This window comes from Ovis aries, chromosome X (genome assembly GCF_016772045.2).
Source record: "Ovis aries strain OAR_USU_Benz2616 breed Rambouillet chromosome X, ARS-UI_Ramb_v3.0, whole genome shotgun sequence".
In the NCBI taxonomy this organism is placed as follows: Eukaryota; Metazoa; Chordata; class Mammalia; order Artiodactyla; family Bovidae; genus Ovis; species Ovis aries.
In genome coordinates, this window is record NC_056080.1 from 84027862 (window position 1) to 84050050 (window position 22189).

General features: G+C 51.2%; 1 protein-coding gene across 5 annotated transcripts; it reads right to left on the reverse strand.

The window, feature by feature from the left end:
* Positions 1-1839: 1839 nt before the first annotated feature.
* PRRG3 (proline rich and Gla domain 3) lies at positions 1840-13186 on the reverse strand. Of its 5 annotated transcripts, none has more exons than XM_042241583.2 (5): positions 11653-11724; positions 9468-9626; positions 8936-8973; positions 7736-7896; positions 1840-7388 (listed from the first exon to the last, which is right to left on the reverse strand). In XM_042241583.2, the coding sequence occupies exons 3-5, from the start codon at positions 8940-8942 to the stop codon at positions 6861-6863; spliced, it is 696 nt and encodes a 231-aa protein (XP_042097517.1). In that variant the 5' UTR covers positions 8943-8973; positions 9468-9626; positions 11653-11724; the 3' UTR covers positions 1840-6860. The 5 variants fall into 5 exon arrangements, with proteins under 5 accessions (XP_042097517.1, XP_042097516.1, XP_042097518.1 ...); XM_042241582.2 differs by having other exon boundaries at positions 9468-9681; XM_042241584.2 differs by lacking the exons at positions 9468-9626; positions 11653-11724 and adding an exon at positions 13124-13186.
* Positions 13187-22189: the final 9003 nt, after the last annotated feature.

A 22189-nucleotide genomic window follows, 5' to 3' on the forward strand; every position in this document is an offset into this window, starting at 1 on the left:
CCTGACCTCCGGTACCTCAGAATGTGATTGTACTCAGAGGTAGGGTCTTTAAAGAGGTCATAAGTTTAAATGAGGTCAATAGGGTGGTCCCTGATCGAATATGACTGGTGACCTTATAAAAAGAGGAGATTAAGATACAGACATGAACAAAGGGAAGATCATGTGAAGACATGGGAAGAAGATGGCCGTCTACAGGCCAAGGCAAGGGTCTCAGGAGCAACCGACTTTACCAAACTTTTGATCTCAGACTTCCAGCCTCTAGAACTGGGAGGCGATATATTTCTGTTATTTAAGCTATCAAGTCTATGGGACTTTGTTATAGCACCCTGAGAAAATTAGTACAAGGAGCCTGAGTTATGACTGCAGAATAAAATCATTCAACACATTTTTTTTTAATTGAACACTGAGTGTGAGCCAAGCACTGAGCTGAGTTCTGGAGAAGAAATGATGAGAACAAAAGTTATACATGGTCCCTGCCCTTGTGGAATTAACAGTTAGGTAGAAAGAGGTAGACGGGTGGGTACTGGGAGGATGAACAGTCAACATGAACACAAAAGCAAAGTAACCACCAGAGGAGACCAGCAGCGCAGTACAATTGGCCAGGGGTGGGACAATCAGGGCAGACCTGGGTTCACACAATGAGGTCAGCACTTCTCTCAGAGGCCTTGGTCAAATGGCATCCTCTTGGTCTTTGCTTCTCAGACATCACAGGTTTGTTAGGAGGATCGTCTCAGTTAATCCTTCTACAGGGCCTGGCATACACTAAGTGCTCAGTAAGGGCTGGTTATGATCATTTCCAAGCCCAGTCTGTGGCCCCTCTCCACTGTCCTTCAGTGCCTTCATTCTGTGAGATCTCAAGCCAGCTGCTCTAAGGGTGTGGCTGTAGTACAAGAGGGGGCTGGGGAAAGGGGGAAGCTCTCGTGTGCTAGTTTCCTTGTGTGGGCTAGGCTGGGACCCTCAGTGGCTGGCTAGAGTGCTAGTTTCTGACAAAAAGAGCCTAAAGTTCCAAACCTATGTCTAAAACATGACCCCATCTTTGTGCTGGAGTCTGCCTGAGGAGTCTTCATTTGACTGCCCAGCATCTTCAGAAGGCTGGCATCACTCAGTAAGCCAGCTTGGGATAAGAAAAGAACCTAAGGCCTCTGGCTGTCATTCAAGCATTGGGCCTCCACATTCAATCCTCAAAGGAGGCCGTGAATGTCACTGCCATCGTCTCATCACTGCCATGGCTTTTCCTATTAAAGGATGGATTACTTTCCTTATGGGGGACAGGCACAACTTTTACCAATTACTTTCCTTGGCCCCCATCTCACTCCAGATAAACAGCTGGCAGTGTTCCACGCTAAGACCACGCTTCCTCCAAGGGGAGGCTAAACTGTCATTGCCCACTGAATAGTCTCAGACTCCTGCCACCTTCAGAATTCAGGACGCTGAGCCAGGGCAAAAGCTGAGGATTACATCCCAGCTATATAGAGCTCCAAAAAATTTCTCCCTCCTGTCCCTCCTCCAGCTCTGAAACCAAGCAGAACATCTTTTCTAGTAAAGGCCATTTTGATGAGTAACCAGGGATCAGGCAACAGGGAAGCTGTTAACATGATTTGTGGCAGACCTTACTAACCTCCTCCCAAGGGGATGGGTCCGCAGATCATCTTACACATACAGGACCAGCTCTAGGACCCAGGACCTCTCTGCTTCCTGCTTCTAAACTGGTTTAGGCTGTTTCCTTATCTACAGTCTGACTCTTGGAAAAACAAGTTTGGCCCACAACCTTCCATAATCCAAGGAAGTAAGAGTCAGCAGCGATCCAAGAGGGTAAGGAGAGAACACAAGTAAATGCCATTTGCTCTTTATTATTATTTATTACTTTCTGGTACATAAAGAGACGAAACTTAACAGCTAAACTCAAAAATTACAGAGAGAGAGAAAGCAGAAGTACAATTGTTTGTTACCCCAGGCTCCAGTGAAATCCTGACATATGAGTGAATGTACAGATTTGCCAGCCAACATGGGTCAACGCACAAATTACGAGCACAGTTTAAAGTGATACCAAAATGAATCCATTTCATAGTAATCACGTCTAGAAGCTCGGTTGCACATATCAGGGTTTCCACTGTCACAGAGTCACAATCACAGAGTGAAAGAACAGGTGTGTTCAAGCCTGGGAAAGTGGCATCCATACGGGGAGACATATGGGGAGGCGTAAAAAGCTGTGGGACTTGTCCCCATCTTGAATATCTGTGTTAATGCTCGGGCTGGGGGTGGGCTGGGGGCAGGCACTGGGTGCCAGTCACATAGCTCAGGACAGTGGGACAACTGTTGAGGCACTGAGCCTGAGGGGGTGGGCTGCGCTGTTTGGACCTCTTTGTCAGGGAAATTCTTGCTCAGATGAGCCACACCACCCACAGCCTGCGAAAGGGAAAGCTTGCTATGTTTGAATATGTGGGGGAGAATGATGGGAGTGGCTGGACTGAGCGAAATATCTGCTTTACAGACTATTTATCATGATGCACAGTTATATCACTTTAAATTGCAATTTAGTTCACAAACTATTTTATTCACAGAGCAAATAAAGGAGGAGAATGAAACGCTGCCATACCCAGCACGCACACAGTAGAGACAGAACAGAGGTCATCGTGTACACGAAGAGCCTGACATACGAGAACTGCTGAAGGCACAGTGAAGGGATCCATCATATCGTAAGCCTTTTAATGGGAAAAGGAACTCGTTTTAAACTAGATCCCTCTTACACATATGAACCTGAAAACTGACTCAAGGGAAGAATATTGGGAATATTTCTGCAAAGGAAGAATCGCAGATACCATGCATTATCTAGAGTTTGGCAAAAAAAAAAAAAAAAGTGATTTTTTTTTTCCTACATTTTGAACTAGTGGGCTTTGAATTAATGGGCTTTTACCACAGTTGCAGGCAGTTTGATTACAGTACTTTTAAATTATCTAATTATACTGATTAGTATGACTAGAGTTCAGTGGGGAGGATGTGCTTGTTTCTGAATTGGTGCAATCCTGAGATGGAGCTGCGTTCCTCGTCATGCTGAAAAGCAGCCTAGACAGCAGCTTGGCTACCCAGCTCTCCATCTTGGCCTTGAACGTGAGGGCACACACATGACACATAGCACACACATGCACACTCCTAGAAAGACAGAGCATAGGTGAATAAGATAAATTCTCTTAGTAATCTCTCTCTGTCTCTCTCTTGGACAAAGGAACAATCTAGAGGCAGTGTTGTTCTTAGTTCTTGTGTGATGCCATTTGGTTGTGAAAAGATCAACCCCCAGCCAGAGAGGAACCATCTGGCTCCATCCAACTCCTTAGCAGAAAGATGCTTTTGTATCCCAGATCGGTCATCTTCAGGCTAGCCAAAAGACACAGTCCAACAGATTGGGCAGGTTCCTATTTTCCGAAGCACCCAAAGGAATTCACACTAATGGCAGTGGGATTCGCAAGTTGAAGAAGAGGCCCCTGGCCTCTGGGTAAGACGGCACAGTGTCGCGTGTCCGTCAGCCAGGGCACAAGGCAGCTGTCCTGGGGCTGCACACACTTCTGCTTGTGCTTTCATTTGGAAAAACCCCAGGTGATGGGGAGTAGCAGGGGAGGGACAAGATAGTGATGCTTGCTTCAAAAAGTCTTAAAAAGATTTTGGTTGAAAACACATGAAAGTCACATTGCATGGAATTTGTTAAAGCCTTTTTGTTTTAAAATGAAAAATATCTAAATAACCAGCCTGCCATACCCCCAAATCAACAGTCACACATCTTTCCGCCAAAAAGAAAAAGAAAAACCAAAAAGGCCCAAGAGTGCTGATTTCCTTCCATTGTTGACACCCACAGAACAGGAGCCGAGGTTGGGGGCACTGCTCCAAAAGAGTGTGTGAGTCGAGGGTCCCACAGGAGGGAGGCCCACAGGATAGAGCTGCTTCATCCTCTTCCAAAAGCTTTAGTGAAGGAGGGCAGAAGGTGGCAACTCTGGAGGGCTCACTCCAGCAGCTCATCTCAGCTTTCTTGACTCAGGGTCTTGTCCTCAGACTGCCTAGCCCTGGGAGGTGACATTCCTCCGCTCAGACCGGAACCCTCCTGGTACAAATATAGCCACACGCCGGCTATTGTTTCAGATAAGCATGTGAGAAAAGGCAACAACGCGCACATGTGTATACACACACACACCCGAAGCCCAAAAGCAACAAAAATGTGGCTATCGCAGATTGAACATTGTATCAAATCGATATCCATACAGAGTTGAAAAAGATATGTACAGGGCGTTCTTAAAGCCAAATGTGCACCGCAAGGGAGTTATGACCATGGTGTACTGTACAGCCTTTTTGTCTAAGATAAACTGTGAGAAACGTCCCAGGGACCACAGAACCCCATGTGGAAGAATGCTGTGAAGGCCCAGAACCGGAGAGCTTGGTACCCGCAGGACGCAGGCTGGTCTCCGCCCTGGGCCAGGCTCCCGGGCATCCTTCCGCCTCCCACCTCAAACTGGCTGCAAACAGTGAACAGCTCAGAAGGAAAGGGCTTGACAGGGGCCAATGGGAGCAGGCACTCCCCAGCGTCCTCCCTCTGGCTCCGGTCTGCGGGGCCCACTCCTGGCTCTCTGCCCAGTGGGGAGGAGACACAGAGGGCTAAGTGTCTTCTCCCATGCTCCTGGCTGACACACAGGCATGGTCCCCGAGAAAAGACGGGGATGGCAGGGACAGGCCCTGGAGCCTCAGGCTGCCCCGGGTCCTCCAACATGGCTGAAGAGGATGGATCCCAAATTCCCTCATGGACAGTGTACACCCAAAATGCCTTTGGGAGGAAGGGCAGGATGCTGGAGGCCCAGAAGGAGGAAAAGTGGGAGGAAGGAAAGGTGGGATGCCACCTGGTCAGCACCTCTGACATCAGGGAACTCTCGGGGTGGGGTGGGTGGGGAGAGAGAGGGGAGGAACAGTCCAACTGGCAGGAGACTGACTCCCCAGGTTGAGGCTTGACTTCACAGTCCTACGAAGACCTCTGCTAAAACGGGTGCCTCATGATCTACATATTTCTAGAAGAATCTTCCTAAGGGCAAACTGCACTGGGCTTCCTGGTGTCTCAAGCACTGCACAGGTATTAGCTCAATCACCCTCCAGCGGGCCTGTGAGGTAGGGGAAGGATGGAAAACTGGGCCACAGGGTTGAGTTGGCCAAGCTGGTGGCCTCGCTGGGGTAAGAACACAAGCCTCCGTGCTTGAAGCATGTTTCTGGGTGAGTGAGGACCGGAGGGGCCTCCAGAAGTTATCTGTGGCCTCTAGGCAGGGCCACATTCAAAGAATGAGGCACAAGGCCTGCCTTGGAGAGCTGTTTAGACAGAGAGAAGCATATCTTCTCAGTGGGTTTTAAACTGCTGTGGTTGCCAATAGACCCTGGCTGTGCACTCTTTTGGGCCCCACAAAAATTTGCTACATTTTTTAAAGCACCACAGAGGAAAAATGGTTTGGTGCTGAGGCCAGGAGGATGAAGATGGAGGGGTGGGGAGGCAGTGTTGACAGTGTCTTTTGCGTGGTCACCGACACTTAAAGGGAGGGTCACCTCTGCCCCACTACTGCCCAAAGCCTCACTGAAATGGAGAGGTGGACAGTTCCTGGGCCACAGAAAGGGGTTGTTAAAAACGGACCAGCACCTGGCAATGAGAGAGCATATCTCAGACAGGCCCTCAAACCCAGGTCACGGGCTTCCCCATTTCTACAACAAAGAAATTTCTAAAAAGGGACACTTTCTGATCTTCTCCCCAGGTGGGCACCATCATTAAGAAGAAATCAGCTGTCTGAAATTCAAGTTCATCTCAACACACTTACTCACAAAAAAGGGCAGTTGCCTAAAAGTTTAAGGCCAGAGAGCACAATGCTGAGGAAACCGAGTTCATGGGTTTAATCATCCTATGGGCCAACCTCACAAGGAGAAAACTTCAGCCTTCTACCCCAGCCTGTGGCCCAACCATTCAAAGGCCATGGGCTCCACAGGCAGGGTTAGCGTTATCTGTTTTCCCAAGGCCATGATATGGCTCAGGCCAATGGGTACTGGCTTTTAGCACAGCTGAAAGAGAACCTAGAGAGCCAAGGTCTGAGGGAGGCTAAGCACAGTAGGACTAGAGCTCCCCTCCAGATGGCCACGTCCCCAATGTGGAGGGGGTAGCTTGGCCAGCCAGCTCCTGGCCCTCATCCTTCACAGAGCCTGTCCTCCTCTCAGGTGGCTCCAGACATTCATTTGAACCTGGTTGGGAGTGTGGGGTGGGTATGGGGGGTGTCACCCATCTGTGTGACTGATCTCCCTTGAACCCCTATCAGTGGCCCAGGTGGTATCATTTTGTTGTATTGTGTTCATTATGTTATTACTGTTGTTTTTGTTCTGTCCTTCTCCTTGTCCAATGTGAGTGAGGACAGAGAGCACAGGGCTAGTGAGGGAAAAGGGCGCTGAGGCCTGGCTTCTCTCCCTCAACTCTGTGGTGAGGCTTTGGACAACAGGTCTCCGGCCAGCTGCGGGATCCCAGAGCTTGAGCCTGGGGCCACAGTCAACTGCATGGGGTGATTCCTTTGGCGTAAGAGAAGCCAGTCCCTGACAGGAGGGCCGGATGGCAGGGGTGTAAGGGCTTCTGGAAGAGCTGGGCTCTCTTGCCTGTGGCTCTCACCAGGGGGTTTTCATGCATGCATGATCCCTACCCACCTCCACCTGTCTCTGACAACTGACTTCCTACAGATCCACGGTGAGGAAATTATTTGGCAACGAGGAGGCTAAGGCTGTTTTGTGGTGGCACAGTCTTTAAAAAGTTAAAAGGAAACAGGAGGCCCCTGAACGAGGCGTTCACATGGGACCGGACACACGTCCCTCTACTTGTCTGAGCCAGGGTTGGCCGCCACAATCTCCTCATACTTCGGCGGTGGGTCACTGTAAGACACGCTTGCCTCCTCGCTGCTGCTCTCCTGGGGAGCGGTCACCTCCTCATAGGACGGGGGAGGGGTGGCACTGGACAGTCTGGAGAGAGACAGCTCGGGAAGGTAGAGGGTGCTCTCAAGCCGGACGGTGGTTCTGCCTCCCCGACTGGGCCCCAGCACCACCTGTGGGTGGCTCCCTGTCTCCCGATGCCCAGAGGCCTCCCCCTGGCTGTGCACCGTGCCCCGGTACACCATGACCCGAGGGAGGCTGTGCCCCGCGCGACTCGCTAGGTACCGGTTCTGAGCATATGAAGGGTGATGACGGGTGGCTTTCTGCAGCTGGCACCTCCAGATTATGAACAAGGCGATGACGATCAGCAACGCCACCCCCAGAAGGGGCACCACCACATACATGGCATCTGAGCTCTGTGCAGGGTCTCGAACTGAGTAGACCGCATTCGGGTACCCCTTCCAGAACTCCATCTGCAAAAGAAGGAAAAAGGGCAGCTGACACTCACACGTAAGCACTTCTGACTTCGGCAGGTCAGGATCAAGTTCCGCAGGGTCTGCGCCTGCCCCCACCCTGACTGGCCTCTGAGAGCCACTGACAAGGCTGTGGAATGCCCTGAGGGCCAAGGACAACATGGCCATGAGTCTGGCAGATGGGGCTCTAAGGACAGGTGAGCTGTTCTTATAGGGCCCCGTGGCCCTGCCATGGACTCGGATGGCTTCCCTTCATTGCTTCTCATCCATCTGAGATCCCAGGGTGGGCGTGGCTTATTCCCGAGGCTAGCTGTCCTCCCAGCACCCAGCCCCAGGGCAGTACGTGCCGTTTTCTCCTTGTCCTCGAAAACCTCCTTGACCTCCTCATAGCTGCAGACCTCTTCCATGCACTCCCGCTCGATGGTGCCCTGGCGCAGCTCCTCCAGGAACTCATTGGCACGAGGGAAGCGTTTCAGGACCGAATGGGCATTCTTGGCCTCCAGAAACACTGAGGAGAAAGTTGCACTGAGGCCTGGAGGGTGGAGGGGCCCAGAGGCACCTGCTGACCAGACTCAGCCTGGGCACAGAGGCTCAAGGATGGAGGGAAGCAAGGCAGAGATAGCAGGCAGGACACCCTCCTGGACATGTACAACAGATGGGAGGGCTGACTTTCTCTGACACCATGCTGTATCTGCCGACAAGACTCTGGAGGACAATGGGGCCCTCATAAGAGGGAAGTGTGTGTTGCATGAGAACCTTGCACATGACACATCTTGAATGTTATAGTCACCAGTGAATATGTCCCCAGTGTCTTCTGCCTCACCTCCAAAAGAGAAAATCAGAGCCTTTATCATAAGGATGCATTTCCCTGTGAGGCTGATGTTGGCATCCCCCACCTGAATGGCCACCTGGGCTGCCGGATGGCCTGGTATCAAGAGTCCTGCCCTTGACGGTCTAGTACAAAACCTGCTGCAGGAGATTGGGAGACTAGACACATGTAAATCTGAGAGGACCTCTGGGAAGAGGGATAGCAGGCTCGAGATGGAGAATCTAGGCCTTTGGAAACTGGGCACAGATGGCCTCCAGCCAAAATGTCACAGAGTGGGAGACATATCCTCTTATTTCCAAGGGGAACCCTCAGTTCCAGCTGAGCTGACTGGCACACCCAGAAGCCTGAGCTGAGACTTTGAAGATGAAAGAAGAGGTGACATCTGCTCCTAGTGTGCCCCTAGAGTTGGGGTTTCTTAGTCCTCATGCCAAGCAGGCCCTCTTGGTCCCAGGTAGGCATCCCTCTCAAAACCCCCATGGCCTGCCATGCTAGCTTCTCTCCAAGTAGCCTGGGTAGGCACACCTTTCTAGGGGAGTCTGTGCTCCAGAAGGGAGCTGAAGAGTTGAGAGTGGAAAGATGAGACCCAGACAATTGGACAGGAGCCGGGAACACCCTCAGTATGAAGAAAGCTGAAAAGGCCTTGAAAGGTAGGCTAGCACTTTTCCATAAGACCTAGGCACAGCCCTTCCCCACTTGGCCAGGGCCCAGACAAACTCACCTGCCATGGCTCTCCGTCAGATCCAGTGTGTCACTCACCTGGCAAAGGAGGAAAGCAGAGTCATGGTGAAATCCCAAACCCCCAAACCTACAGGGCACCCTCTCAGCCCTGGGATGTGACCCCGCCCACACTGGCCTGGTCAAAGGTCACAGCAGCCCCTCATGGCACACATCACCCTCTGTGCAGCCACTCCCAGCCCTGACACTCTCATCCTTGTCCAAGCTCTCCTGTAGAGCTCCCCGAGGCGCAGCAGAGCCCACAGCAAACCTTCCAGCTATTTCCCCCAAGAACACAGTCTGAGAGTCTAGGCCTAAGGCTTGACCTTTTCTCTTTTTTTTAAAAAAAAAAAGAAAAACTCCTACAGTCTGAGGTTCTGCTTTCCTCACTCGACTCGATGAACATGTGCACTTCTGACTTGGAAAACAACCCAGAGAAAAGAGGGGCACTTAGGGAAGGTCCAGCAAGTCAACAGTGACAGTGACAGGACCTGTTTGGGGAACTAAGCTTCCTCACAATGGCAAGTCACACATACCTCTAATGACAAGCACGGTCCCTGAAACCAGGCAATGCGTGTTTAAGAAGTGGGCACTGGTAACGCTTCCCACAGCCACAACAACCATCTCCAAAGTCACAGCCCAAGTCCAGAGGACCTGCTGTGTTCCTCTTCACCAGACAGGCTGGCAAGGATCTCCTGAAACAGAGTCATCTCTCCTCTCTGTGCATTAAACAAAACAGCAGCAGAGGACCTAGACATGGATGGACGTGTTCAAAACTGAGCCACTGGCTAGATGAGACCGTTCCTTCTAATCGGAGCTATCAGCCAAAAGCTCAGGAATTATCCAGCCAGTATGTAAACCATGACGGCAGCACACTGCCCCCACCCACAACATACACTCCCACTCACACACATATTTCAGAGCACTGGCCAAGGTGTCCACATCTGGGAGCAATCACCCCATGGTTCCCCTCCCCAAGCAGAAGCTCTGGTTTTATGACTAACTGGATGTTAGACACAACGGTGTCACCCACGGGGCTACCCTTTTTGCCTAGGCTGTCAAGAAGTTCAGTGTTAACATTAACCATAAAGCACAGGATCCCTGGAAGCCTAGCTATTAAACACATATGCTTTCTCCCCTGTGACATGGTATCCACTTTTCTCCTTATGTTTTCAATCTTATGTATATTTAAAATATATCCTCTAATCCTTTTGGCAAACAGGTAGAATGTGAATCATAAATGAAATGAAAACTGAAGGAAAAAAGCAAAGCTAACATCCATCTATGGAAACACCACGTTGAAGGAGCCTTTCTCTTGTGCACCCCACAACAATCCCACCCAAAACTCTTAACATGGCAATTTTTCCATAGACAGGCCTGCCATGGTGAGAAAAGTTGACCCTTGCTGTTTAGAAGAGAGAAGATGGAATATTATCTCAAAATCTTGCTTCCATTCTGGATCTTTGAGGTTCCCCTAAGGCCAGTGCCAGTCATGTGTCTAGGGTGTGGGTGTGGAGTGCCTAACAGCAAGGTTTTTGATTGAAGAAAAATGGAGCTGTTGTGTCAGGGGAATTGAAAAGAATGAGTAAAGGCTTACTAATAAGTGACGACAGAAAAATACATGTCTCATTGCTTATCAATGAGAACTGCAGTATTGTTTTTTACATTTTTCTTCTGTGCAGAAATTATGTAACAGCTTCTAGATAGCTATGCCTCGTCCCAAACACACCTGACCGTGGAGAACGCACACCCACAGGTATCACAGGCCGACTAGGTTAGCCTGACACATGTATAAGTCATTAGTTCATTTTTAAGCTTCAGACAAGCCAGTAACTCTCCCAAACAGCTCCCGGGCATGGCCCACTCCATTAACAATTCCGTGACCGCCGCCTGCCTTCACTGCTGCTGCCTGAGGCCTCCTCCCCCTCCTTCCCCAAAATTTAGCGCCTGCTTCTTCCCTATAAATACACCATCAATAGGCCGTTACTATGGCAACAGTGAGGAAGCGCGAGGGCTCCACGACAGAGAATGCTGCGGCAGTCACGCACGTATATGTCCCTCCTGCCCCTGGTGGATACTCTAAGGCTGACTGTAGGCCAGAGGAATTTTTAACCCACTCCCCACAGGAACTCAGCTGAATCCTGAAGGCCTGGAAAGGAAGGAAGGCTGGGACCCGCCACCACAAAGACCTTCCTTAACCCCTCCCCGACCGCAGCTGCCCCATCCCAGCACTCTGGGACGTCGGCTCTAAAGGCCCTCGCAGGGGGACCGGCAGCCACAGGAGCACCCAGTGTCCCAAAGGTGGCCTCAAAAACGCTTCTCCAAATCCCAGCCCTCTTCATTGCCCTCACTCAGAACTGATCACCAGGAAAGCCTTCTGTGATCCCCAAATCTCATGACTCATCAACCCACCCGGTGACACGGAACTCTCAAATGACCCTCCAACTCAAACTCTGGGCCCTCCTCGTTCCCTTTCCACTCATGCCAGCCCTGAAGGTTCCTGTCCTCGCCCACCATCGCCCGCCACCAGTGCCTGCCACCAGCGCGCTGCCCAAGAACTCCTGCCTCTGGCCCAGCAGCTGGGTCGGCTGCAGAATCCCTGGCGCCGTGGCCCGGCCAGGCCTTCAGATCCTCCCCCGACAGTGCCCAGCGCCCGGCTCAGGGGTCCTGGACACGGAACCGTGCCCTCGGGGCCGGGGCGCCCAACCCCAGCGGCCTCACCGTTCTCCGGGCCCAGGAGGCGGCCGCCCTGTTTGTGCACGCAGCCCGCCACCTCGCTGCGGCGCCTCTTCCAGCAGGGCCCCTGTCCCCGCCCACCTGCTCCCCGTCGGCCAAGCCCCCCGGCCCGGCCCCGCCGTCTCCTCCCACCCTCCCTCCCCTCCCCGCTACCCCCGGGAGCCCCGGGGCTCAGCCCGGCCCGGGCCGAAGTGCGCCTGGAGCTCCCCGCCCCTCGCAGCCGGATTCCCAGGCCCTACCCATTACCTCTGTACCCCCCTGGCCCTGCTCTCCACTGGGGGCTCCGCTGCTGCCCGCCCCCCCCCCAATCCCTGCCGCGCCAGGTCTGGCCTCGCGCCCCGCGCCTGGCGCGCCACCCTCGAGCGCCACGAACCCCGCGCCCCGAGCGCCAGGCCGCGATCGTCGCGCTGCACCGCGCGCGGGGCTGCCAGGCCGAGGAGAGGAGAAGGGGTGGGGGGCGACGCGAGCGGGCTGAGGGGGTAGGGCGGGCGGGCGAGCTGGGCCGGAGGGGCGGCGGCGCGCACTGAGCACAGCGCGCCCGCGCCCCACTCCGCCGGCGCCGCCCCTGCCCCCGCCCGTGCCGCCAAGGGGCGGGGCCTGGTCGGCTGGCCCGGGGCGCCCCCGCGACCCTCAGCCGGAGGAGCCTGCCCCGGCGCTATCCCCAGGCTCTGGCCTTCGAAAGCCCCGCGCCGCCTCAGACTCGGGCGGCCGCACCCAAAGGCGGCGCGCCAGGTGGCACCACGCAGCCCAACCCCCTAACAGTCCCCCGTCCCTGCTCACCTGTCATTCCGGCCGCCCGCCCCGACTGCCCGAGGAGCCAAGAGGGGCGCAAGCCGGCCGCCCCGACCTGCCTCGGCCAGGTGCCAGCCGGCCTGCAGAAGAAGGGCCGGGTCGAGGCCACGTTCCGCTGCCCATGACTGAGTGACCTTGGCTTCTTCACTTACCCCTACCCCTCACCCCTGCCCCAGAACGGCAGCCTTCTTTCTGGTCAAATCTGGGAAATGAGAAGAATCCCGCCGCCCTCTCGGGGGCTGCTACGAAATAAAGGAAGAGATGGGCTTGGGGACTCTTGGGGCACAGAAATGGGCGAGGATGGAATCTTCTGGGTCTGTCAGGGGAGCGCCGGGTGGGGGTGGGGGGCCCTGTGGGAGGTTCAGTAGGACCGACTGGACGCTGGTGGCAGAGGGTTGACACAAGTGCGGGGAGAACCCAGGAGAGGTGGGCGGCTGACAGATGGCAGGCCAGTTCTGGGGCCCAGGTTGCCAAAGCCTCCCAGGAGAGGCCCATCAGGCATGCTGGATTCTGGGGGGCTCTCTTTGTTCTCTGCACCTCTGGAGCCCAGCCCCACCAGGGAGTTGATGCATCCCCCTAATTTGGTGTTTGGGGGGCATAATGAGCCTGGAAAACGTCCCCTGGAACTACCCTCGCCCCCCATTCCAGGCTGAGAAATACCTACCAGCCCTGGCAGGAAAGCTTCCACCACCCAGCTGTTTCCGGTTCAGCCCCGGGGGCGGGGAATGGCAGAAAGCAGCCTTGGTCAGGGCCTCGGTCCCCTCTTCCTCCCCTTCCCCCACCCCAGTGGTGCTTTCCTCTCCAACCCTGCCTCCTGTTTGCAGAGTCCTCTCCTGGCTGGCTTGCTCTTCCGAGGCTGCAGGAGCCTTCTTTGCTCAGCACAGACCATCTGAACCCTCCCCAAGGAAGACAGCAAGGCCAGCTCCCTGGCCTGTTGAGTGGGCTTCCGCGGAAAAAATCAAGTTCACCTAGGATTGCGAATGGAGCTCCTTCAGGGCCCAGAGGGCTATGTATTTCAAGGCACCCTGAGTTCGAGACCCTGGGCCCTAGTTCTTGGGGAAATGGTCTGGGGCTCTTCAGGACCGCACTTCCTGGGTCCCCTAGTCCTTCACTGTGTCCTCCATCCTGATCTTCACAGATGACTTCACAAGCTTTCAGGATGAGGTGAAGGTCCATGGCTTTCACCGTCTTCCAGAAGCCCCAGCTAAGCCTCTGGATGCAGCAAAGCCAGTCTACTTCTAGTTCCCCCTCTACCCAGAATTCCTTTCCTCCCACCATCAGCCTCTGTGCACTTATATTCATTCTTCCCAAGGAGCTCAGATGACATCTCTACTCTTGAGGTCTTAGGGATTCTCCACCCCGGCCCTGTGTTGATTGTTCCATTCCCAGCTCTCTGTCTGCAGAGACTATAAATGTGGGGCCTTCTGTGGGTGCCAAGGGCAAGAGGGAATAACAGCAGGGCGTCTGCAGCATGCTGCCTGCGTCATCTCTTGGCAGTACCACAGATCAGTTCTCAGCAAGTGACTTAACCTGTCTGCATCTCAGTTTCCTCATCTGTCAAACGAGACTGATGATAATGGTACCTGCCTCAAATGGTGGTTGTGTTAGTTGCTCGGTCATGTCCAACTCTGCGAGCCCATGGACTACTCCAGGCAAGAATACTGGAGTGGGTTGCCATGCCCTTCTCCAGGGAATCTTCCTGACCCAGGAATCAAACCCAGGTCTCCCGCATTGTGGGCAGATTATTTACCATTTGAGCTACCTGGGGAGCCTTCCAATTTTGGGGAAGAGGGCAAATTGGGATAATCCCATCAAGTGTGCCTGTTGTATGAGTCTGACACATGCTAGCTTTTGCCCACATCCAGCTGTGCTGTGTTCCTTGGTTGCTCACTGGCATTGCACACTTGCCTCTTCTATCTTGAGGCCAGGGACCTTGTCTGTTCATGTGTCCCTAGCATCCAACAGAGAGGCACATCCACAGCAGGCTCAGTAGATTCTTGCAGAGAGGCAGGAGAGGCTAGGGTGCAGTGAGAAGCTGGAGTGGGAGTCAGCCTTCAACCTACCACCAAGATATTGCCCCAAGAGCACCAGCAGCCCCAGCCCCTGCATCCTCCTTGTGGGAGCCTGTGTCCTGGCTTCTTCCAGATTTTGTCTCCCTCAGAATGCTTTCCATCACCCCTCAGGATGGTTCCAGGCTCTCCCAAGGACTGGCTGGGGAGGGCTGCAATCTTCCCTCTGGCCCCATTTGTAAATCGTGGTCTGAACAGCCCTTTCTGCACCAGGATGGCAAGGTCTGGGATACTGGTTTCTCTGCCTTGGCCAGGCACTGGGCAGCTAGATGCACTTCGTGGGGTTTTCTTTTTCCAATCAAATCACAATTCGTTTATAACCTCTCCCAGGCTACTTGTACAGTTCAGATCTTCATTGCCTGAATTCTAGACCTGCTCTGGTCTTCTTGTGTATGTTCACTTCTCCTCCATCTCCATCAAATTCAATGAGCAGCCTCCCTTAGTACGTTGGTGATCTCGACAAACACACCTTGGCACACATGAAAATTACATGTGTAGGGTACATCATGGGATGACCCAGCTTCAAAAAATGTGTGTGGTATAGTTGCTAATAAGACACAAAGATGGCAAAAGGTAGATCATATAAAAATGCCCAATACAACACAAGAGGCTAGATCTTCCACCCCAACCTGATCTGAACCTCTAAACTGTCTCCATTTCTGATCCAGAGCCCATCTGGCAGGACCAGGTCCATGGCTATTGGACCAATGGAGTTGGACAGGGTTCAATGTCTAGAAGGGTTCCCTGTGTTTGGTTCAAGGCTCTGCTGTCACCATTTAAAATTATTAATACTTTTTGAGTAAGAGATCTGAATTTTTCACTGGGCCCATCAAAGAATATGGATGACCCTGCCCATCAAGGACATTCCCAATATCCCCAGGATCCCATCCCAAGGTCTCAACCACCCAACCAGTCTTTGACTCCTTCCCTCCTCCCTTCTGCCCACATTGGCCAGTCTCTCCTTTCTTCACCCCTCAACTGCATTGACTCCATCATCTTCCTCGCCATGGCCTCTCCCTTTTGCTGAGAGAAGTACTCTCTTCCAGTCTCATTCAACCCTGGCACATCACTCTACCCCATTGTCATCCAGCCCAGAATTGAGCCCTCCTATGAGCTCTGTTGCCCGCCAATCTCTTATGTCCTCACCAAGCTTTGCTGTATTCCTGAGCCTAACAATGATCCTTACTCCATCAGTGTCTCAATCCATCTCTGTACACTGATCAATAAATTAATCTAATATTATGCACTGGATTACACCCCCCTCTCAAATTCGTATGTTGAAGTCTAATCCCCTCAGAAGTGAAGTGAAGTGAAAGCCGCTCAGTCACGTCCAACTCTTTGAGAACCCATGGACTGTACAGTCTATTGGATTATCTAAGGCAGAATACTGGAGTGGTTAGCCTTTCCTTTCTCCAGGGGATCTTCCCAACCCAGGGATTGAACCCAAGTCTCCCGCATTGCAGGCGGATTCTTTACCAACTAAGCCACAAGGGAACCCCCTCAGAATATGACCATATTTGGAGACAAGGTCTTTGCAGAGGCTATTAAGGTAAAGTTAGGTCTTTAGTGTGGAGTCAACTCCTATCTGACTATTGTCCTTATAAGAAGAGATAGTCAGACTTCCCAGATGGCTCAGTGGATAAGAATCTGCCTGCCAGTGTAGGCGACATAGGTTTGATCCCTGGTCTGGGAAGATTCCATATGCTGTGAAGCAACTAAACCTGTGCACCGCAACTACTGGGCCCATGTGCCTAGAGCCTGTGCTCTGCAACAAGAGAAGCCACCCCAATGAGAAACCAGAGCACTGAAGTGAAGAGTAGTCCCCCACTATGCACAACTAGAGAAAGCCTGAGCAAAGCAATGAAGATCCAGTTCAGCCAAAAATAAATGAATAAATGAAAAAATAAATCAAAAGTTGTTTTTTTTTTAAAGATGATCAGGACACAGATATACACAGAGAGAGACCATGTGAGAACACAGGAAGAAGGCTGCCACTAACAAACCAAGAAGAGAGACCTCTGAATAAATCAACACTGATGACATCTTGATCTCAGACTTCTGGCCTTCAAATCTGTGAGAAAGCAAATATCTCTTGTTTACGCCACCCAGTCTGTGGCGCTCTGCATACAAAGATGTCAGGTATTCACTCAGTGCTAATATGTACTAAGGACTGTTCTAGAATGCAGGATTACAGAAGCCAACAAAATAAACATTAACTCCTACCCTCATGGAACTGAGACCAAAAAAAAAAAAAAAAAAAAACCACCTCCAAAGAAGTCAAATATACAGGGTATTGGGTGTTGAGAAAAATGAAGCAGAGAAGAGTCTTGGCTCAAGTGCCATCTTCTCAGTGAGGTCTTCCACAACCACTGTATGTAAACACCCTCTGCCCTGAAGCAACAGTTTTCGCATGTCCTAGGGTCAATCAAGAGGTCAGTGTGCTGAAGTAGAGCAAGTGAGAGAGGAAGATTGTAGGGGATGAGATCAGACATGCCACAATGGGTGTGGCAAGCAACCATGCAGGGCCTTGAAAGCCATTGTAAGGACTTTGACTGCTAGAGTAATATAAAGAGACAAGGGCAGAAGCAGACTATTTAGGGACATGCTAGATTAACTGAAATAATCCAAGTGCGAGGTCATGGCGGCTCCCACTAGGTCATGCAGCAGAGGTGGTGGGAGGTAAGCAGATTCGGGGTCCATTTTGATGGTAGAGTACTAGAATTTGATGACAGATTGGTATTGGGCTATGATAGAAAGACAGGAGTCAAGGACAGCTCTCAGGATTTTATTCAGAGAAACAAGAAGGATGGAAGTACATGAACTGAATTAAGGAAGACGGCAATGGTGTTGTTTAGAGAAGCCCGGAGTTCAAGGGTGACATCAAGGCTGGAGATATAATAGGAGAATAATTAGCATCTAATCCATATTAAAAGTCATGAGACTGGATGAGATCAACAAAAGAGTGAGTGTAGAAAAAGAAAAGCAACCCAAGAACCAAGCCCTGGGCAGGCAAACATCTAGAAGGTCAATAGCTCAGAAGGAAACAGCAAATAAACGAGTGATCAGTGAGGCAGCGGGGGAAACTAGGAGAAGGTGGAAACAACTGAAGAAGGTGTATCAAGAAGGAGGGACCCATGCGTTCCTCAAGCCCTATTGGCTGGACAAATAAGAAGAGGCCAAAGAATTGCAGCAACATGGAGATCAATGGTGACCTTTCGGAGCAATTTCCAGAGAGACATGGGGAAACAAGGCAGCTGAGAATGCTTTCAATCTACAGTGGAAAAAGAGAAATGCCAATGAGTAGCCACTGGCAGTTCTTTTGAGGAGTTGTGTTGTAAAGGAGAGCAGAGAAGTGGGAAACTGGTAATTGTAGGGTTACATGGGGACCATATGAAAGTGGTTTTTTTTTGTTGTTGTTTGTTTTAATATGGGAGAAATTACAGCATAGCAACATATGTGTGCTAATGAGCCAGTAAAGAGGGAACAATTGATGATGCCAGAGAGACATGCCAAGATGCACGTAGGTGGGAGATGTGATGCTGGAGCTCAGAGCAGCTCTCTTCTGATGCATCCTATTTTCTCATTGAAACAGGAAATCAGGCCATCAGCTGGGAGTAAGGGTGAGAGACGGGCGCCAGCAGTTGATGGAGAGCTGGATATTCTATGGAAATATAACAGGATTGCTGGGTGGCGTAAAGGGCTCACTTGAGGCTTAATGACCATTCATTTAAAGTGAAATTACTCAGCATGTCTGCACGGTTTTCTCCAGTCATGTTGAACTTCACAGAGTAGGTGGAAAGTTGGATTTTATCAGGGCCGAGTTTTGCTAGTTGAGTACAAAGAAATGGCAGTGGGACGTAGGAGTTTTGAGTGGATTCAAAAGAGAGATTTTGATGATTGATCTTGGATTGTAGGCAAGATTGGGTAAGAAGGGAAGAGAAGGATAGAGTCAGGGTCTAGTAAAAGGCAGGAAAAAAAGTATGGCTGTCTGAAGGGTTCCCGGTGGTGGCTGGAGTTGGAGGATTGTTGCAGTTCTTGTAGAACTAAAAGGAATGAGCTGGCTTTGGGACAGCAGGATATAATGGCAATTATGGAAGGGTGGTGGTGACAGATAAGGCAAGGTATTAGGATATGACCAGAGAAGTAAGTGGCTGTGATAGGTAGAGAGAAGAGAAAGAGTCAATGGACTGAGAGACCAAGGAGTTGAATCATCTACGTGGACACTGAAATCAGCAAAAAGGCATATATTTAAGGAGCTCTTGTACCATAGCCCTTGAAGCTGGGAGAAATATCAATAACCCCATATATGCAGATGACATCACCCTTATGGCAGAAAGTGAAGAGGAACTAAAAAGCCTCTTGATGGAAGTGAAAGAGGAGAGTGAAAAAGTTGGCTTAAAGCTCAACATTCAGAAAATGAAGATCATGGCATCCGGTCCCATCACTTCATGGGAAATAGATGGGGAAACAGTGGAAGCAGTGTCAGACTTTATTTTTGGGGGGCTCCAAAATCACTGCAGATGGTGACTGCAGCCTTGAAATTAAAAGACTCTTACTCCTTGGAAGAAAAGTTATGACCAACCTAGATAGCATATTCAAAAGCGGAGACATTAGTTTGCCAACAAAGGTCCGTCTAGTCAAGGCTATGGTTTTTCCAGTGGTCAGGCATGGATGTGAGAGTTGGACTGTGAAGAAGGCTGAGCACCGAAGAATTGATGCTTTTGAACTGTGGTGTTGGAGAAGACTCTTGAGAGTCCCTTGGACTGCAAGGAGATCCAACCAGTCCATTCTGAAGGAGATCAGCCCTGGGATTTCTTTGGAAGGAATGATGCTAAAGCTGAAACTCCAGTACTTTGGCCACCTCACACGAAGAGTTGACTCATTGGAAAAGACTCTGATGCTGGGAGGGATTGAGGGCAGAAGAAGCGGACGACCGAGGATCAGATGGCTGGATGGCATCACTGACTCGATGGACGTGAATCTGAGTGAACTCCGGGAGTTGGTGATGGACAGGGAGGCCTGGCATGCTGCGATTCATGGGGTCGCAAAGAGTCAGACACGACTGAGCGACTGAACTGAACTGTACCATAGACCTTGAAGCCTTACCTCCTCCCCAACACCTCACTCTATTCCTTGGACTCTTTGTGAACCTGGGGGGCACCCCACTGTGCCCTTCAGCTCTTCCCAGGGCCTCACCCCTCCTTCAAACTCATTTGTTCTGGAGATCACCCCACCTGAGCCTACACTCTAGTGAGAGCCAAATCCCATGTTCTAATCCAGCATCACTCCCCTGAGCCTTGCCCCCTGAGCATTTATTGGGCACCTATTATGTTCCATGAATTATGCCTCATGCTGGTGACATAAAGGTGAATCAAACAGACTAAGTCTGTGCCCTGATTCCCTTCTGGTTGGAAGAGAGAGCCAATAAACTAGCAAACATGGAAAAGACCTAACAAGGCAATTGGCAGAGGTGCAAAGCTGGGAAGGGGGACTACTACACTGATTGTTACCTCATCCTGATTCTAACCCCGGCCTGGTGGGGTTCTCCAGGCCAGCTCATGGTGACATTAGAGAGCTCCAATCACTCCCCCAGAGTCTCCCCATTCCAACCTCATCTCTGACCTTCACCTTCTTCCTGGCCTTGACCTCAGAACAGCCCCCAATGACATCCATCATATTCCTCAACTCTCAGCTGGTCCATGATCTATTCCTGAGTCCCACCCCAATACCACCCATCACCTCGCTCAGACTGCACTCCATCTCCTGCCTCCTCCTTCCTCCTCACCAAGCTTCTCTTCTAGCTCCTATTCCTGACCACTTACATCCTCCTCAGCACCTCTGCCTGCTCCTCACTTCATCCTGCTCTGAAGTCAGACCATCTGGGTTCAAAGTCAGCCTTACTATTTGCTAACTGGGTGCCTTGGGCAGTGAATTTACCTCTCCAGGCCTCAGGTCTCTCATATATATCATGGGAATGATAATCTCAGTTTCAAAAATCCTTGTCAAGACTGATTGAGACAATGCAAGCCAAGAGCTTAGCACAGAGCCAGGTTCAACAGTGTCTCAATCAACACCTACTAAAAAATTACACTAGTCTGGGGCAAATGGTGTGGCACAGGGGGTGCTTCTGGGTTGATTTTCTTTCATCCAGCCTGGAAGTATGCAAACCATCACAAGGGAAGTTCTATCCTTACCAGCATGGCCCTCACCCTGGACCTTGGAACATTCCTGACAAGCTCTAATGTCCTTTTGACAAACTCTGGAAGGGGAAGTGAAACAAGAAGAGAGCCTATTGATCCTGAACTTGCAGGTCTAGGGCTGTTAGACCAGCTTGTGCCTCTCCAGCTACCTCTGAGAATCTTCCTCCATGTGGCCCAGAGTGATCCTTGGGGAATCCAGGGTTTGATGGTCTAGAGCACTGGGACATTGAAGGCAGCAGAGGAACTACCTGGAATTAGAGGTTGGTCCTTTTGTGAGAGGAAGAAAAAGATCCCTCAGTGACTGAAAGGTCCCCAGCACCCCTACCCTGGCAGTGGAATTTCCTCCCTTTTGTTGAACAGTCATTTTCCCTTTGATCATCTTCCCCAGCTAAGGGTAGAAGAAACCCAGACCAGAATTTCTCAAAGACTATGATGCACAAGAATCCTCTAGTATGCTTTTTGATCATGGCAGTTCTCATGTCTTGCTCTGTATCCCATACAGAAGCAGTAGGCCTGACGGTGAGCCCAAAGTCTGCATGCTTACCCAATATCCAGTGTGCTGGTGGTTCTGTGATGTGGATGTGGGCCCCTGGGTGAGCCGCACTTTCAGAAACACAGCTCTGATCTTGACTTTCTGTTTGAGAAGTGCTCCCTGCCTCTCCCTTTCACATCCCCTTCCCTCAGCAGATGACTCCCAGAGGATGGACTGTAAGAGGAAGCAGTCTAACCTCAGATTTGGCATGTGAAGTAAGCAAGCACATGTGAAACCCTAGGAGCCTTCAGAAACCCTAAGACCCAGCAAAAGCATCTCAAGACCTGGGCCAGGGGTCCTGAGAGGTCTGAACAGGGTAACCTGGGTTGACCAGGTTGTTCAGGGCTGAGGAACCAAAGCCAAGGCTGGATGGCCATTATATGGCTCATCATATCCACACATCCTTTTTGTCCCAACCTTGGACAGGAAGGAGATTAAACCAGTTAATCCTAAAGGAAATTAACCCTGAATATTCATTGGAAGGACTGATGCTGAAGCTGAAGCTCCAATACTTTGGAGAAGAGGGTGACAGAGGATGAAATGGTTGGATGGCATCACTGACTCAATGGACATGAGTTTGAGCAAACTCCAGGAGTTAGTGAAGGAGCGGGAAGCCTGGTGTGCTACAGTCCACAGGGTTGCAAAGAGTCAGACACTGAACAACAACAACAATAACACACATGCAGCCTAAGCCAGGAAGGTGCTAAGGCAGTAAGCTCCCAGAGCCCTTAGCCCTATTGCCCTTCATTTTCCCTGTTGCCCTCTCCTGGACACTGTGGGCAGGGTACCTGCCACCATGATCCTTGGTAAGCACACTTCTTTCCTCTCTGGATACCATGATCATACAAGTTGTGACAACCATGCTTGAGGGCTCCAAATTCAAGTCCAGATACATTGCTTGCCTCTAATTCTGATGATTGGAGGTGGGG